The sequence below is a fragment of the Microcaecilia unicolor genome, chromosome 3 (genome assembly GCF_901765095.1).
Source record: "Microcaecilia unicolor chromosome 3, aMicUni1.1, whole genome shotgun sequence".
Taxonomy (NCBI): Eukaryota; Metazoa; Chordata; class Amphibia; order Gymnophiona; family Siphonopidae; genus Microcaecilia; species Microcaecilia unicolor.
In genome coordinates, this window is record NC_044033.1 from 124,160,482 (window position 1) to 124,176,879 (window position 16,398).

A 16,398-nucleotide genomic window follows, 5' to 3' on the forward strand; every position below is an offset into this window, starting at 1 on the left:
GGAAATAAATAGCTTATAAATATGAACCATAAGTATTATAAAAATAAACATAAAAACCATAAATATGATGTATGACATTTATAAAAATCCATAAAAAAAGGTATAACACTTATTTTAAAAATTCATAAATAAACATAACATTCAAGAGCCATGCAGTAGTTGGGCGATAACTCCATTCTGGCGCACGTTAGGTATGCAAAGACGCTTACATAGCTTAGTAAAAGGACCCCATAGTTCATGAAGTTTAGTGCCTGCTGAGTTACTTAATCTGCTTAAAAATGAGGCGTTTTGTATGTATTTGTGTTCTTTGCATTTCAGTATTATGTACCTTGCTTTGTGATAAACTAATATACATTAAGGGCAAATACCGCAAGCTTAACATAACAGACCATAACAAAACAATTATAATAACATTTATATTCTGCTAATACCAAAACGTTCTACTCAGATTACAATAATAAAATAAACTAGAACATGTCTAGGAATTACATGATAGAATAAAAGCAAAGAAAAATGATACTAATGTTTCTAACACAAACTTCTGAAATAAAGGAAGTCTTCACTGACCTCCGAAAGGTATAATAATTCAAAATGAACTGTAAATCCCTAGGTAAAACCTTCCATATTTTTACAGCTTGATATGCAAGAGAGATTTGAAATAATCATGTGTTTCTTCCCTTTTAGTTATATTAGTGGATAAAAAAGGAATGATTACAACTCCTTTGCTCCCTAACAGGTTGATCAAATCAAAATGAAGCATACATATATGGTGGTAGAACACCAATATGGTGTTACACCACCATATATGTATCTTGTGAAGGATGCAAAGGAATGTAAAAATAATTCTCCTCTCCATAAATAGCCAATGTAATCTCTGATAGAAAAGATTAATCTTTCACCTTTTGACAGGGTGAAAATGAATCTTTCTGAGGTATTTTGTATAGTTTGCAGCTTTCTCAGTAACTTTCATGAGCATTCCAATTATATTACATTACAGTAATCCATCTGTGCTAACACCAGCGCCTATACCAATAATCTGAATTGATCCACCTCAAAATATTTCCGAATGCAGTCTACACATTAACAGGAATGATTTCTTAATCAATTGATGAGTTTGAAGTTAAGAGCTTGTTAACCAATTAATTTGAATGCACATCTCAGTAGCGAGCCCAAATTTGGGTGCCATATGTAGAATCCGGGGAAAATGCTGTTCTATACACTGAAGACACTTATTAAAACTCAGTCTAAACAATCAAGTTTCAAAGGCTTCGATCTAGCCAGATACTTACTAGCTGGTTAGATCCATCTGAAAATTGACCTCCTTGTTAACATTTGGAAGTTATTAGACTATAATAACAATAAGAAGGAAGGGAAATATTGAAGTATGGAAATGCAGAAAAAGTTAAATATTTGCTTTTATGATTTAAATTTTAGCCCTGCTCTTCACCTCTAAGCCCAATCATTCTTTCACATCAAAACATTCATTCATTAAATATTTGCTCCAGATGATTTCTATCTAAGAGTCTCATGGATTTTCATAGTATTATAGTTATGCATAAGTCAACATTCAATTACAGACCCATGGAGAAACACCACTAAAAGTTAATTATGGTTCATTCCTGATATCAAGATTAATAATAAAATGTATTCTAATTGGACCACTTGTAAACCAAGGGGATATGGGTTTTATGATAAATTTTGAATGCCTCAAGAGAGTATCTCAGTTTCATTAGTTCAAGAAAATGTTCACTTGAATACAATGTTTTAAATGGATACAACTAGGAGAATCTATAATGCATCTTAAAATTTAATTGAAGGAGTTGAATAAAAGTTCAGATGATCTTAAGATCTTAGAATCAGTATTTGCTTCAGGTCACCTGGCTCCAAACCTAAATAAAATGTTTTAAATTGAGAAAACTTACCTGCATTGGTTTGGAGAAAGTGTGGAAGAACAAATTGAATTGTAAGGGTGGTGACATTCCATGGGAACAATATTAAAGAAAGAATGTGTTCTGTGCTGGTACAATACATTCCATATCTTGTATTGCCAGATCTTTTCAGGATAATGTAAGCTTGGAGAAGCTATGCTGAATTTGTCATATGGAAGTTTTCTCATTGACTTTTATACGTTAAAAATATACTCAATTTTGGATTAAAGTTTGGGAACATTTTTTGAGAGTTTGGGATTGGCTAATAATGGACCTCTTTTATCAAGCCATGTTAGTGGTTCTTGTACAGCAATGCCGACAAAGCCCATTCAAAGTGAATGGGCTTTGTTGGCATGCCGCACCAGGAACTGCTAGCACATTTTGATAAAAGAGGCCCAATGTTTCTTTTGGATTATATTTTAAACCTATTATTTTACATATTAGGTTGTCCTTGATTATTAGACCTATTCCTCCCACTTCCACTTGTAAGATAATATATAATATTCTATTCTCCACCAATTTAATATAATGTAATATGATAAGAATAAGAATATGTAAGAAAAGGGGGAATTAAATAATATATTTGTTGAATTACATTAACCTGCACTGTAAGGTTTAAGGACTTGTGCTCAGAACATAAAGACCATATATTTAACTTTAAAATGTTTATTTATAATATAAGTAATGTAATAATATTAAAGAGAGAGGAAGTTTTTAGGAATCTTTCACAAGGGAAATGTGCTTCAAGATTATAAATTAGGCTGGATTAATGGTAACTCACTTTGATGGAGGCTGCTGGTTGGGGTGATGAAGAAGATCCTTGCTGGAAAAGAAGTCTGTTTGTTGCAGAGTTGTTGCTGGAGCCTAGAGAGAGTATTATCTTGGATATGTGTGAAGTCTAGCAAGGTCCATGGAGGTGCAGATCAGGAATAGCAAAGAGGCAGAGCAAAGAGCCAAGAGAGCGAACTGAAAATGTTCCAGGCTTTTTATAATCTCTTGTTGGACCATAGGCTGAAGTTAGGTGGGGTGTACTCGATTCAATGAAAACTCATGGATAGCTGAAATCTAGTTTCATCTAGTTTTGAGATGGAGCATGGTAACTGGTCGCATATTTAATGACATCATAAGACTTTCTGTCTGGACATCTGCTGGTAGATACACATCCATATTTGACAGGGTTAAAAGAGTCTGGCATAGATGGGTTTCTTTTGTCAGATTAGGTGAGTAGATGGGCTTTCAGTCTCTGAGTCATTGTCTGAGAATAGGTGGAGTTTCACTGTCTTTGTTAACTCCAGTTTCTGTGATTGCTGTCCATCTTCAGATTTTTGTTCTTTGGAGATGTGTTGATGGACTTAGGTATCCACCCAGCTAGTTTTTGTTACATGGGAGGGTGATGGTCAGAAAAGTTTATCTGATACTGTTCCAATAAGTGTTTGCAGCTGTATATTTTACATATATCTGATTCCAGCAAAATCAATAACTCTGACAATTAAGTTTATATTATGCGACACACTTACTAACCATAAAACATAAATGTATATTGATGTCACATGCTAAGTTGTCCTTGATTATTATACTTATTCTTCCCGCTTCCACTTTAAATAAAACTTACTAACCAGAAAACATAAATGTACATAGATGTAAATTACTGGAGGAATATGGTATGTTTGGTTTATAAATGTTAAAAGTGGCTGTGGAAAATCATACCCTCCTGTTAACAGGGTTTTAGCGTGTGCTAATGTAAGTGTAGGCCCAAGCATTAAAACAGCCCGTATGGTTAAATTCCTGTGCTTAGCACGGGAAGGGATGGGGACTGGATATGGACTGCATATTGAAATTAGTGCCCAGTAATTTGCACATGCTAAATGTCAAATACACAGGTGGGGCAGGTACAGTTAATAAACACACACGAAAAACTCTCTTGTCAGTTGCAACGTACTTCATATAATACTGTATTCCTGTGAAGTGCAAAAGGAATATTATTGAGAAAGGGAAAAGCCTCTGTGCCCAAGCCTCCATTCAATATATATTTTAAATAGGGTCTAGAGGAAATCACATGGGTCAACTGTCTTCATCGGCATAAAAATACCCTTATCTCTTTTACTCTATATTACTAAAAATGTCACAGGAAAAACAAACTCATGGATCTAAAAAATAGAAGTGAAAAAATACTTAACTTAAACTTCTAAATGAAAGTAGACATAAAAGTGCAGGGTAGGTCAGTCTCATCGACTGTGGCCAAGGTGTGCATGACATCAATAACTTTGAGCACTGCGTGACTTCAATGTGTCGTACTTCATAACATACTGAATGCATTATTATATGAAGTACGTTGCTACTGACATAAAGAGAGGTTTTCGTTTGTGTTTATATATCAGACTCTCTTATCCTTTGTTGTTGATTAATACAGGTATAGTTAATGTCACTTCAAGAGGTGATGTTAGGTGCATTCACAGTAATCCCTTTTATGGTTTATTTGTTTCATGGAAATGGCAAAAAGCAGTGTGCAATAATTAAAATAACTAACTGGACCCAAAGCTGCCTCTTTCTTTGCCCCACTTAGGCTGGTGGGCTAAAGCAGCAATGACAACAGGGCTTCGTTCAGCCCTGAGCAATGGACCATACCCCTTCAACTAGGAAGTGTTACTGTGGAGGCAGAGCAGCGTTCCGAATCTGAAGCCTTGAGTCAGCATTCGGCATCTCTGCTGGGTAGCCTGTCACTTGCGGTGTCCAACCGCAAAAAGGTAGATAGATCTCCCCTCATTGAAGCCATCCTTGAAGGGCATTGCAGCCTGAATTGGGGTCAGAAGCCTTCCAGAGAACTGTTGAAGGAATTGGAGAAACCGGTAGCTATAACCTTATGTTCATTACTGTGGGATATTATGCATGACTTAAACTCCTCGCTGTAAAAACATTGTTGGTTAAAGAGTGGAAAACTACATGCAGAGTTATAGAATACACCTGCTCTGTGGCTAACTTAGGTGCTCGTATTTACACCAAGTTTTATTTGGCATAAATGGCTGTGCCTAGAGTTAGACATTGTCATGGCTGCTCAGCATATTCTATATACCACGTGGAAATTTAAGCTTATTCTATAACGGTGATTATCCTAGGTCAGCTGCCACCCGGGCGGATCGCTGATACGCACCCCCCCCCCCCGGGTGCAGCACAACCCCCCCCCCTCCTTGTGCAATGACACCCCCCCCCCAGCGCATCACCCCCCCCCCCCCCCCCCCCGGTGCATTCTTGGCTGTTGGGAGAAGCGGCGCGTCTCTTGGCTCCACTGTCTCCCTGTTCCCTCTGCCCCGGAACAGGAAGTAACCTGTTTCGGGGCTGAGGGAGCAGGGAACCAGCAGAGCCAACAGGTATGTGGCTGCTCTCTGTACCCCTCCAGCGGCATTAACCTGGGGCGGACTGCCCCCACCTCCCCGCCCTTGGTATGCCACTGTTCTATAAAGTATGCCTAAATTAAGGCATACTTTATTGAATATGTTTAGGTGAATTTCATTTCAGTGCAGAATTTTAAGGCATGATATATAGAATCTAATGCTATATTCTTATCAAAATGTATTTTGCAACTTAAATTGCATTTTGTAAGGAGTTGTTTCTCTTGTATTGCAGAAGTCCTTTAAGAGGTTTTGTTTTAATGAGAATTGTTCTGATAACAAAGTTTCTAATAAAAACTGAATAATTAAAGAAACAAAAATTGTAAAGGCAGTTTTCAAAGAATTTATTGCAGTGTGGGGTACTTTTGCCTGCCCTGAAATTGGACAGAGCTGGGATGGGGGGTGATGGAGCTGGCAGGCAAAGCATGGGTTCAGTTTGAATTGCCCCTGCATGATTTACAGTGTGAAATTTGCATCTGCTACAAAGTATCTGTAGTTCTGGCCAGATCTTCATTACAAGTGTGTGTGTTTGTTTGTTTGTGTGTATGTATGTGTGTGCATGCACACACATGGCTAGGTGGGCTTTTGAGAAAGTGCTTGCAAAAAATCCTTTTCAAAGTTTAAAGATTTTTCTCCTATATATTTTTTTAATAGCAAGCTACTTAATCTCAACCTGTATTTCGAAAGTGCAAGTTCTAGCTATGATCTAAAAATCAAAATGTCATGCCTTTTCTTTTGAGAGCATATAAATCTCTTCAATAATCCTGGTTTTAGTATAGCAAAGGTTGTTCAAATCTAAGCAAAGCTCCATAAAAACAATCAGAAAATATCAGAGAACTACATGGAAATAGTATGTTTAGGTTTGGTAGTGCCACACAGAAAATATGTTGTTTTAAAAATAGCAGTTTACAATAAGATACAACATTTTTAGCAGAAGGGGCTTCATGTGGTAAACAGTACAAAGAAATCAGCAAACACAAACAAATGTAGAAAAAAATATTATTTTTATAGTAAAGTATTGTACTGCAGTAATGTCGATTAAATATTAATGAGCAGTTTTGTGAACGTGTGTGATAAAGGCTTATTTTTCAATCTGCCCAACTAGCCAGAATTCCATGTGGTGATAGTGGCTTAAAGGGGTTGCTGACCCCATCGTTCAATTCTCCTCCCCAGGGAAAGTTTGGTTTCCTGGTGGGTAGTATCCCACTCTTCTCCTAGCAATTGTTAGTGGCTACCTCCATGGAGCTGAAAGACTTAGAGGGGCATAATTGAACGAAAACGCCTATCTCCATGGGCGTTTATCTCCAAGAACGGGTCCGTGAAGGGGCGGACCGAACCGTATTTTGGGAAAAAATAGATGCCCATGTTTTATTCAACGATGTGTGAGCTGGGCGTTTTTGTTTTTCAGCGATAATGGAAAATGAAAGCGCCCAGCTCAAAAACGAATAAATCCAAGGCATTTGTTCGTGGGAGGGGCCAGGATTCGTAGTGCACTGGTCCCCCTCACATGCCAGGACACCAACCGGGCACCCTAGGGGGCACTTTTACAAAACCAAACAAAAAGGTAAAAGAGCTCCCAGGTGCATAGCACCCTTCCCTTGTGTGTTGAGCCCCCCAAATCCCCCTCAAAACCCACTGCCCACAAGTCTACACCATTACTATAGCCCTAAGGGGTGAAGGGGGGCACCTACATGTGGGTACAGTGGGTTTGGGGGGGGTTGGACGACTAATAAGCATTAAGCAGCACAATTGTAACAGGTAGGGGGGATGGGCCTGGGTCCACCTGCCTGAAGTCCACTGCACCCCCTAACAACTCCTCCAGTGACCTGCATACTGCTGTCAGGGAGCTGGGTATGACATTTGAGGGTGAAAATAAAAAGTTGAGAAACTTCATTTTTTGTGGTGGGAGGGGGTTAGTGACCACTGGGGGAGTCAGGGGAGGTCATCCCCGATTCCCTCCAGTGGTCATCTGGTCATTTAGGGCACTTTTTGGGGCCTTATTCGTGAAAAAACAGGGTCCAGGAAAAGTGTCCTAAATTCTAGCTAAAAACGCATACTTTTTTCCCATTATCGGTGAAATGCGCCCATCTCTGTTCGGCAGATAACCACGCCCCAGTTCCGCCTTCGCCACACCTCTGACACACCCCCATCAACTTTGTCCGCATCCGCGACGGATTGCAGTTGAAAACGTCCAAAAATCGGCTTTCGATTATACCGCTTTATTCGTTTTTGTGAGATAAACGTCCATCTCCCGATTTAGGTCGGAACTTGGGCGTTTTTCTCGTTCGATTATAAGCAGGTTAGTAACCTATGGAACTTTGCAAGTCTAAGTGCTTTGAAAATGAGTCGTATGGAGGAGTCAGCATGACACTGTGCTGTACAGGGCCTACTCTGAAAGTTAGCCTGACCAAGGCTTCAGGGCCAAACCAGAGCATAGCCTAACGAACTGTGTCATGCTGAGAGAGGAGTAGCATAATAGTAAGAGCAGCAAACTGAGAACCAGGGAGCCCCATTTGAAATCTCACCGTGGCTTCTTGTGATCTTGGACAAGTCTCTGAAATCTCCATTGTCTCATCTACAAATTTGCCATCTGATATTCAGCCCTTGGCGGTCAGTGTTATTTTGCATGCTAACCGCCGCAGGCAGATGTAACCCAAGATGTTGAATGCTGGACCATGTCTGAGCACCATTATTAAATATCCAGGTCTAAATCAAGATAGAGGTAGAAGCTTATCAGCCTAGAGTATTTAAAAGGATAGTAGCAAGGCTCAAACTTTGTCCTAAAAGAAAGTTATTTTCTGTTCTTTGCCTGCTGGAGAGATAGCACTGCTACTGACCTGAATTAAGTGTTACTTAAGGTGTGAGCAAGTAGAATAGTTGCAAAGGTTACTAAGGGCAATTTGATTACTCATTTAGCTTCAAAGTGTCTGTTTGAAGCAGTCCCCTTAGAATCAAAACTATATAGAGAGGAAAGGTCCCACTTAACTTTCATTCTAAGAAATTCTGAGAGAAGAGAGCATTTCTTTGGGTAAGTGACATTATTTTGCTCTGTGCTTGGTAATTTAAAGATTGGGTTTAAAATAGGAACTGTAGGTTATTGATTAACACATGCATTTGCAAGCCTCCCTTCAAATGTGCTGTAGTATTTTGCAATATTTGAAGATGATTAAACCAAGACATGTACAACCTTTATTAAAATTTTCTTTGCTGAATATACATTTTTTAAATAAATAAAAATGTGTTTAATCACTCTTAAAAAATAGAAAATAGTCCTTAAAGAAATATGAACCTTAAAACATAAATTTGAATCTAAATAAACTCCTAAATTCCTCACTAAGGAGCCCTTTTACAAAAGGATGGTAGGGCGCAGGAAAACAGCACTATCGCCAGGCGTGCCCAGCAGTAGATCTGTTTTTGGTGCGTGCCATTTCCCGAGCTGACTGTTGGGTCACCTTTTCTATCTATTTGGTCTCCTTAAGATCATCAGATATGATCACCCCCATCCAGATCCTCTTTCACGCACAGAAGTATTTTACCCGCTAAATTTTACCACTCCCTCAGATTTTTGTAGCATTAAATCCTAGCTTCCAAATTCTAGACTATTCTTCAAGCTTTGATAGGTCCCTCCTTATGTTATCCACACCATCATGGGTGTCTACCCTATTGCAAATTTTGGTATCATCTGCAAAGAGGCAAACCTTACCAGATAGCTCTTCCATAATATCGCTCAGAAAAATGTTAAAAAGAACCAGCCTAAGGACTGATCTTGCAGCAAACCACTTGTAACATCCATTTCCTCAGAATGAGCTCATTTACCATTACTCTTTGTAGCCTTCCACCCAACCAGTTTTTGGCCTAGTTAGTCATTTTAGAACCCATACTGAGGGCACTCAGTTTATTTAGAAGTCATCTGTATGGAACTATACTATAAAGGCTTTGTTAAATTTTTAGTACTCCACATCTAGTGCTCTCTCTCAATCCAATTCTCTGGTCATCCAATCAAAAAAATTAATCAGATTTATCTGACAAGATGTACTTCTAGTAAAATCATGCTGCCTTGGGTCCTGCAATATATTTGTTTTCAGAAACCTCACTATTCTCTGTTTTAGAAGTGTTTCCAATAATTTACTTAACACAGAGGTCAGACTAACTGGCTTGTAGCTCCCAGCCTCCTCCTTACTTCATGCAGGACTACACCCAACTATAGAGAAGCATTGAAAATGTCAGACAGTGGAGCCATCATACATAAGAACATAAGAGTAGCCATACTGGGTCAGACCAATGGTCCATCTAGCCCAGTATCCTGCTTTCCAAAAAGTAGCCAAGTCAGGTCACAAGTACTTGGCAGAAATCCAATTAGTAACAACATTCCATGCTACCAATCCTGGGGCAAGCAGTTGCTTCCCCATGTCTGTCTCAATAGCAGGCCATGGACGTTTCCTCCAGGAATATGTTTTGTAGCAAATTAACTAGAGGAGCCTGATAGTAATTGAATACATGAAATGTATGAAGTTTATTAATTGTTAGGTGGCATTTGAACAATATGTAATCATATCAGATTTTACTGGGCTCTTTTGATCTTGTAAACTTCGCTGAACTCATGAGGCTAGCACGGTATATAAGCACTCAATGTGTAATGTACATCTCAAACATTTTATTTTAGGAGTTCTAGGGTGGCCATTGATTTGCATAATTTAAAGAAGAGGCAAATAATTCCTGATCTTTCTGCTTCTCTTTCAAACATTTAAATGTCGAAAAATTAAAAATGCTTGGAATAGAAGCTGAAACACCCAGAACTAGCTTACCCATGAATGGATTCAGAGATGGTCTTGATCTAAAAGCAGCAGCCGCATCCTGAAGCAAACCAAATCTGCTTTACATTTTTGTATGACTGTCCAGGGTGAAAACTGGTACAGTGTAATTTAAGAAACTTTCCATCTCCCAGGATATGAAACACTGAAATTAACTTTGAATGGCTACCACTATAGTTTGCTTCTGCTGTTCCTTAGCATAGTAACAGATGGCAGATAAAAACCAGCATGGTGCATCTACTGTGCTCAGCAAGGTGGCTAGAATCGTCCTGTCACTCTGTGCAGAACAGGCTTATGTCTTGGTTTAGTATCTACCAGACCCTCCCTCTCTGTTCAAAAAATAAGAGGGTCAATGGAAGGGGTAAATTAAGAGACAGTAGAAATGTGCTAAGTAGAAGGCTGGGATGATATGAATTCATAAATACATTCAAAGTGGATAGTAACTCAGGTTGATGTTATTGCTTTTTAAATTACTGTAGGCAGCATAGCTGAAGATCCTATAAGTAGAGTATTTAAATTGTCTAGTTGAGTTGATTTGTAATGGAATGACAGTAAGTTTCTGAACAACTTAATGATATACCATGAATGTAAAGAGAGAAATCACTTATAAATGGAGTGGTTCAAAAGATTGTTAAGTAGTGACTTTATTTGCATAAATGCTAGTAATCAGGATTAAATAGTATAATTTCTCTCTTATTTTAAGTTATGCCATGTGACAAACTATATTGACTTGTATTATCTATAATACATGATCTTTGAAGTGTTGCAAAACTCCTGTTCTTTTGACATCTCAATTCCAATTTCTAGGTTCTATTTAAAACGGGGCTGACTGTGATAGGTAATTTCAGGGGCATAGTTTAGTATTGTATTTTATAAAACACCTGAGTTCATGCATTGAGTAGATAAACATATTTACATCTTCAGAGCAGTTAGTTGTAAATTTGTGCAAGAGCATTTGTATTGTACACTGTTGAGGAGAGTTCTGGTGCCAATATTGTAAAATAAACGAAGCAGATCATTGAAAAACCAAAATATATTTTATTGATCAAAACCAATTAAAATATGTAATTATTCATCTTTGCACCATATAATCAAAAAGATCATTCACCTCGTCATTTGGAACTGAAATAAGAAAAGGTTTTAATACCTTCAGAAGGGAGCAGGAACCAAACTATGGGCCCTTTAACTGAAATGCATTAGGCACTTAGGACTAGATTTAGTAAATAGTGCTCAAGAAATCCACACGGAGCGCTATTCTGTAAACGGTGCTCCAATTGGCTTAGAGCCAATTTCCATGCCTAACTTTGGGCCTGGGGATTTACACCAGCTGAAACGGGAGTAAATCCTGGTGCATAATTTAGCCACAGATCCCCAGTATTCAGTAATACTGCGCACATCTTCAGTGAATGCCCCTGACCTGCCCATGCCCCTCCCGTGGCCAGGCCCCTTCTGAGTTGCATGTAGATCTTTATAGAATAGTGCTCAGTAATTTGCACACACAAATGCAAATTGTCAATTAATACCAATAATTGTTAGCACCTAATTATTGGTGCTAGTTGGCTTGTTAGCCAATTTAGTTGCACATGGAAATTTGTGTGACATTTATGGAATCTGGAGGTTAACATGCAGTTTAGCATGTGTTAACCAATACTGCACAGGCATGGTAACAAGCTATGCATTATGTTAGCTTTGAGTTGCTCCAGTGCCTTTAAATCTTCACCTGAGAATATCCCTTATTTCAAAAGCAGCGCAACGGCCTGTAATTACAGCCACATGAGAAGCCTTTTGGGTACTGGACCCTATTGTAGTAGAAGATTCCAAAATGTCCCAAATAGCATCCATTTGGAACAATTCAGATATTCTTATAGCTAAAAGCACCCTGTCAGTCCCTCCCTTCTCGCGCCCACCACATCTCTCCCTTCCCAGCTCCGCAAAGGCCTGCAGTTCCCTTCCTCCCTCTGCTCCCTCCTGTGCCTTAAAATCACTTCCAGGCACAAAAAGCAAACCAAGATGGAGTATGAGTGGAAACCTGATCAGCAAGAACTCCAGCAAATCTTATAGCTTCTCAAGGAGTCGCAGTCTCCAGACACGTCCACCCAGCAATCCATTCAATAAGTATCCTTTCCGCTGTTGCCATCGCTGGAGCCCCGTGTGAACCGGAGCCTCATGCTGTGACGTGCTGGGGTGGGAGATGGGTGCCTCAGAGCTGCACTCTCCATTGGGTCCCTGCCCCCATGCCACAGTCTGCAGCTTCCTGGCGGATGTTTTGTTTTGTGCCGAAATTAACAATGAAACTCTGCATGGCAGTGGGCAGGCTTTGTACAGTGGTAAAGGGAAGGTCCGGCATTGGCGGGAGCTGCCTCTGTCCGGGACCTGTTCTGCTCCCAGTGTATTAGGCCTTGCTCTTGGGAGGCCGAGCTGGGTGAGTCCTCAGTTTGTAGAGAGAGAAATATAACTATATATGTGCAAGTACTCTTTTGACTTTACATCTGTTTCAAGTCAGAGCAAAGTACCTTTACCTTTCTTAATTTTAAATCTTGCGTACAGTAGCACATTGGCATTTGCTTAGTTGTACAATATTTCCTGGTGTTACCACTGTTTAGGATCGTATGTTTCATGTTCTAGATTCATGATCTAACTAGTAAGAAGACACGATTGGGGCCCTGCTTTCTTCTTAATCGTCCGCTTCCTTGAAAAAGCAGCAGCACATGGTAGATAACAGTGGTGAGACACTGCCACCCCAGTCAGAGTGCATACAGTGTGTGCTGCTGATGTGGTGGGTACTTCTTAGCCTTAAGTCATTAAGGGCTCCTTTTACAGAGCTGCGGAAAAAAGGGGCCCTGCCCTGCGGTAGCATCGGTGCATGGATTTCCTGTGTACCGAGAGGCCCCTTTTACCACAGTGGATAAAAGGCAGCAAAAAAGGAACTGGCTGCGCGGTAAGTACACATTTCCCATGTGGCCATTTCCTGGAGATCCCTTACCGCCTCCTATTTAGGACTAAATACACTTTGGGGTCCTTTTACTAAGGTGGGCTAAATGCTAAGATGCTCATTATATTCCTACAGGCTTCTTAACATTTATCATGTGCTAATTGTTAGAGCGCCTTAGTAAAGCTTTTGAAGGAAGAGTCATATTCTGGATCTGAACGAGAGGGCTCTGGCTTTGAAAGCTTGTCAAAAATGTACTAAGTTAGTGCGATAAAAAAGGTATCACCTTATTTTGCTTTCATTTGTTTTAATTCTATTTATTATCTTTTAAAGTGGACTAACAGAGCTACCACACTACTTTATCCAAAGTATGTATGGTCTTTCTGTTTACCAATTCTTTACTTGAATGCAGCTGGAACATGTAATAAAGCATAAGTGTGATTATAAGTATTCAGGAATTAGACCATTGTTGGAGGCTGGAAGCCGTTGCTCTCAAAATAATTTCTCTCTTCAAAATTGCATTGTGTATTTATAAATTGCTCCATTATGGCTCATGGAAAAGATTCCTTGATATAAAGAAAATATAGGAAAAGAAGGCAAGGGATCTCTCGTGGACCATATCTGGGAAAGTTTTGGTTACAGGTTCCCAGTTTCTCCTGACTTGCCTCAGTGACACAGTCCTTATATTTTTCAATGTCATAGAGTTTTGTGGACCTAAATGAAGTAACCCATGGTAATTCATGTTGGTCTTGCAAACCAGATATTGGCATTCTTTCCCATATGATGTTTTTTTTTGTCCTAATTTATAGTTATTCTGGTCAAAAGTGTTACTGAGGTTCTACTAAAACTGGATCAGGTGCTCTAGTTCAAAATTACGTTTGATACAGTCTTGGAAGAGTGGTTTTATAATTTTGGTTTCAGCATAGTCATTATAGTTTAGATCAAGGGAAGAAATGTATGTATATACATTGCATTTTCAACTCTATCCCCCCGCTTTAGCTATAGGAACAGCACCTGGCTGGTTAAATGGCACTTAACTGGCTATCTGGTGATATTTAGCAGGGGATAACCGGCTATCTCCTGCTAAATATTCCAGGTTAGCGATTAGGAGATAACTGGCTATATCACGTGGTATAGCCAGCTATCCCCAAATGTTCAGCGCAAAGCCGGCTATTGTAAGTGACCATATTAGGCCGTGTAAATAGCTGAAATATCGTTGGCCAGTTTAAACATAACTAGCTATCTCCGAATATTAACTTAGATGGTTAAATTTAAACCAGCCAAAAATAAACCGGGTATTCAATGGTGGTCACTGGAAATGGCCTGGCATTGAATATCCGGGCTGACTGCCGACTGCAGGAGTTAGTCGGGCTCCCTCCACTGGCCTGAATATCGGGCCCAATATCTTTTACTTCCCCAGCAAACTTCTACCTCAGAAAAAACAAGTACAAACACCTGCAGGTATTTTAGATGGCAAATTTCAAAATCAAAGTACACTTATTAATTCTCTTTGAAGCTTAAGATAAAGTATCCATGGACTTTGTCCCAAAAAGAGACTGAAAATAGTTCCTTGATAATCGAGAAAATAATTTTTAAAAGCATTTCCACAGATAAAACAGTGCTTTATCCACAAATATGCTTTTATAAAATTGCAACCAATATGGAGTTAATTTTGTGGACTCTACCACCATATGGAATACCATCATGGTGATTATACCCCTAATTCTATATATAGCTTGCAAATTTGGGTGCATGTCCAAATTTGTACATGCAATTTAATTTCATAATGAGCCAATTAGCAGTGATAATTGGGCACTAACAATCAGCACTAATTGGCAATAATTTTGAATTTACGCACGCACCTTTTAGTTGCTATTCTATAAAGAGGCATGCATAAACCTTTACGTGTGGATCCAAAAAGGGGGCATGACCATGGGAGGGGCATGAGCGGCTCAGGGACATTTGTGGAATTTGTGCGCAGTGTTACAGAATTAGGCAGATCCTTGCCTAATTTAAACACAAGGATTTACACCAGGTTTCAGTTGGCATAAATCCTCGTTCAGATCCCAATACTAAATACTATTCTATAAATAGCAACCAACTCAGAATGCCATTTATAGAGTAATGCTTAGCACTCATTTTTTTGGTGCTGAGTTTTCAGTGCCATATTCGGAATTTAGTCCTATGTGTGTAAACGTGTACGTCACCCAGACTCTACCTGTGAACCCACCTGCGAAGTATGCGCTATCTAATATATATATATGTACTTACAGAATACCACATAGCCAGGTTTTTGTTATTTACACATGTACATGTTTACATACACACATAAAGGACTAGAATGCTGTCATTTATGCAAATATTTGCTTCCTAACTTTATGTGTCTTCTTACTGTTGAGAGTTTGCCAAAGGCTGCATAGCTTGTACTCCCAAATGTATTTCTTTCTTTTGTGTTCTACCTACTTTATTCTCCAAAGTTTATTGCAGGAATAAATTCATTAACGATAAACAAATTCTTCATTAATATGTATGTGTAAGAGATATATTTTTGGTTTGTTTGTTTTTTCCTTCAGTTGATGGCTGTATACATAGAGCTGCTGGTCCCTGCCTATTTGCTGAATGTCGTACATTGATTGGCTGTGCAACTGGGCAAGCTAAAATCACCTGTGGGTATAACCTGCCAGCAAAGTGTGAGTAGACAATGACATACAAAAATCTGTTTTTGTCAGCATAAAATGTTTCATTTAAAGTTCACTTTCTGGATTGTGTTCTTAATGGTTAATAATAGATTGTCCTGTATGATGATGTATCTGCTTCAGTTGTCCATGTTTATGGAACTAGATTTTTAAAAAATGTTTAAGTAAATTTAATGTATGTGATCTCTTGAAGAAAGCTGTAGTTAGGCCATTTATGAAAGGTTCTTCTTTCTGTTCATCCTAATTACATCCTCACGACTGAATATTATATCTTGTTTTGATATCATTATGTTATGTTATGTTGATCTTTCAATCCACTTCCAATCCAATATGATTTACTTATGCACTCTTATTTGTAACAATTGTAAAATTATTATTCCGTTAATATGATTGCTTTGATATTCTATGTACCCATCTGTAGCCATATTTTGAAATTCTTATCCTATAATGTGTACATGTTGCTATAACATTTTGTAAGCCACATTGAGCCTGCAAATAGGTGGGGAAAATGTGGGATACAAGTGCAGCAAATAAATTCTACTTTGACAGATAATTAAAGGCCAATTTCGTCTCTCCCATATCTTGCTAAGGTTATTGAAAACATAGTATATGAACGGTTTGTTCAGTTTTTAAAGGAAAACGATGTCC

The 16,398-nt window shown here is 38.8% G+C and overlaps 1 protein-coding gene across 1 annotated transcript in view; it reads left to right on the forward strand.

Annotated features, from left to right (window-relative positions):
* MACROD2 (mono-ADP ribosylhydrolase 2) overlaps positions 1 to 16,398 on the forward strand; it is a 2,039,061-nt gene that overhangs the window by 665,592 nt on the left and 1,357,071 nt on the right. Inside the window, exon 5 of the mRNA XM_030194677.1 lies at positions 15,628 to 15,744. Coding sequence (XP_030050537.1) covers positions 15,628 to 15,744 — 117 coding nt within the window. The remainder of the gene's footprint in view (positions 1 to 15,627; positions 15,745 to 16,398) is intronic.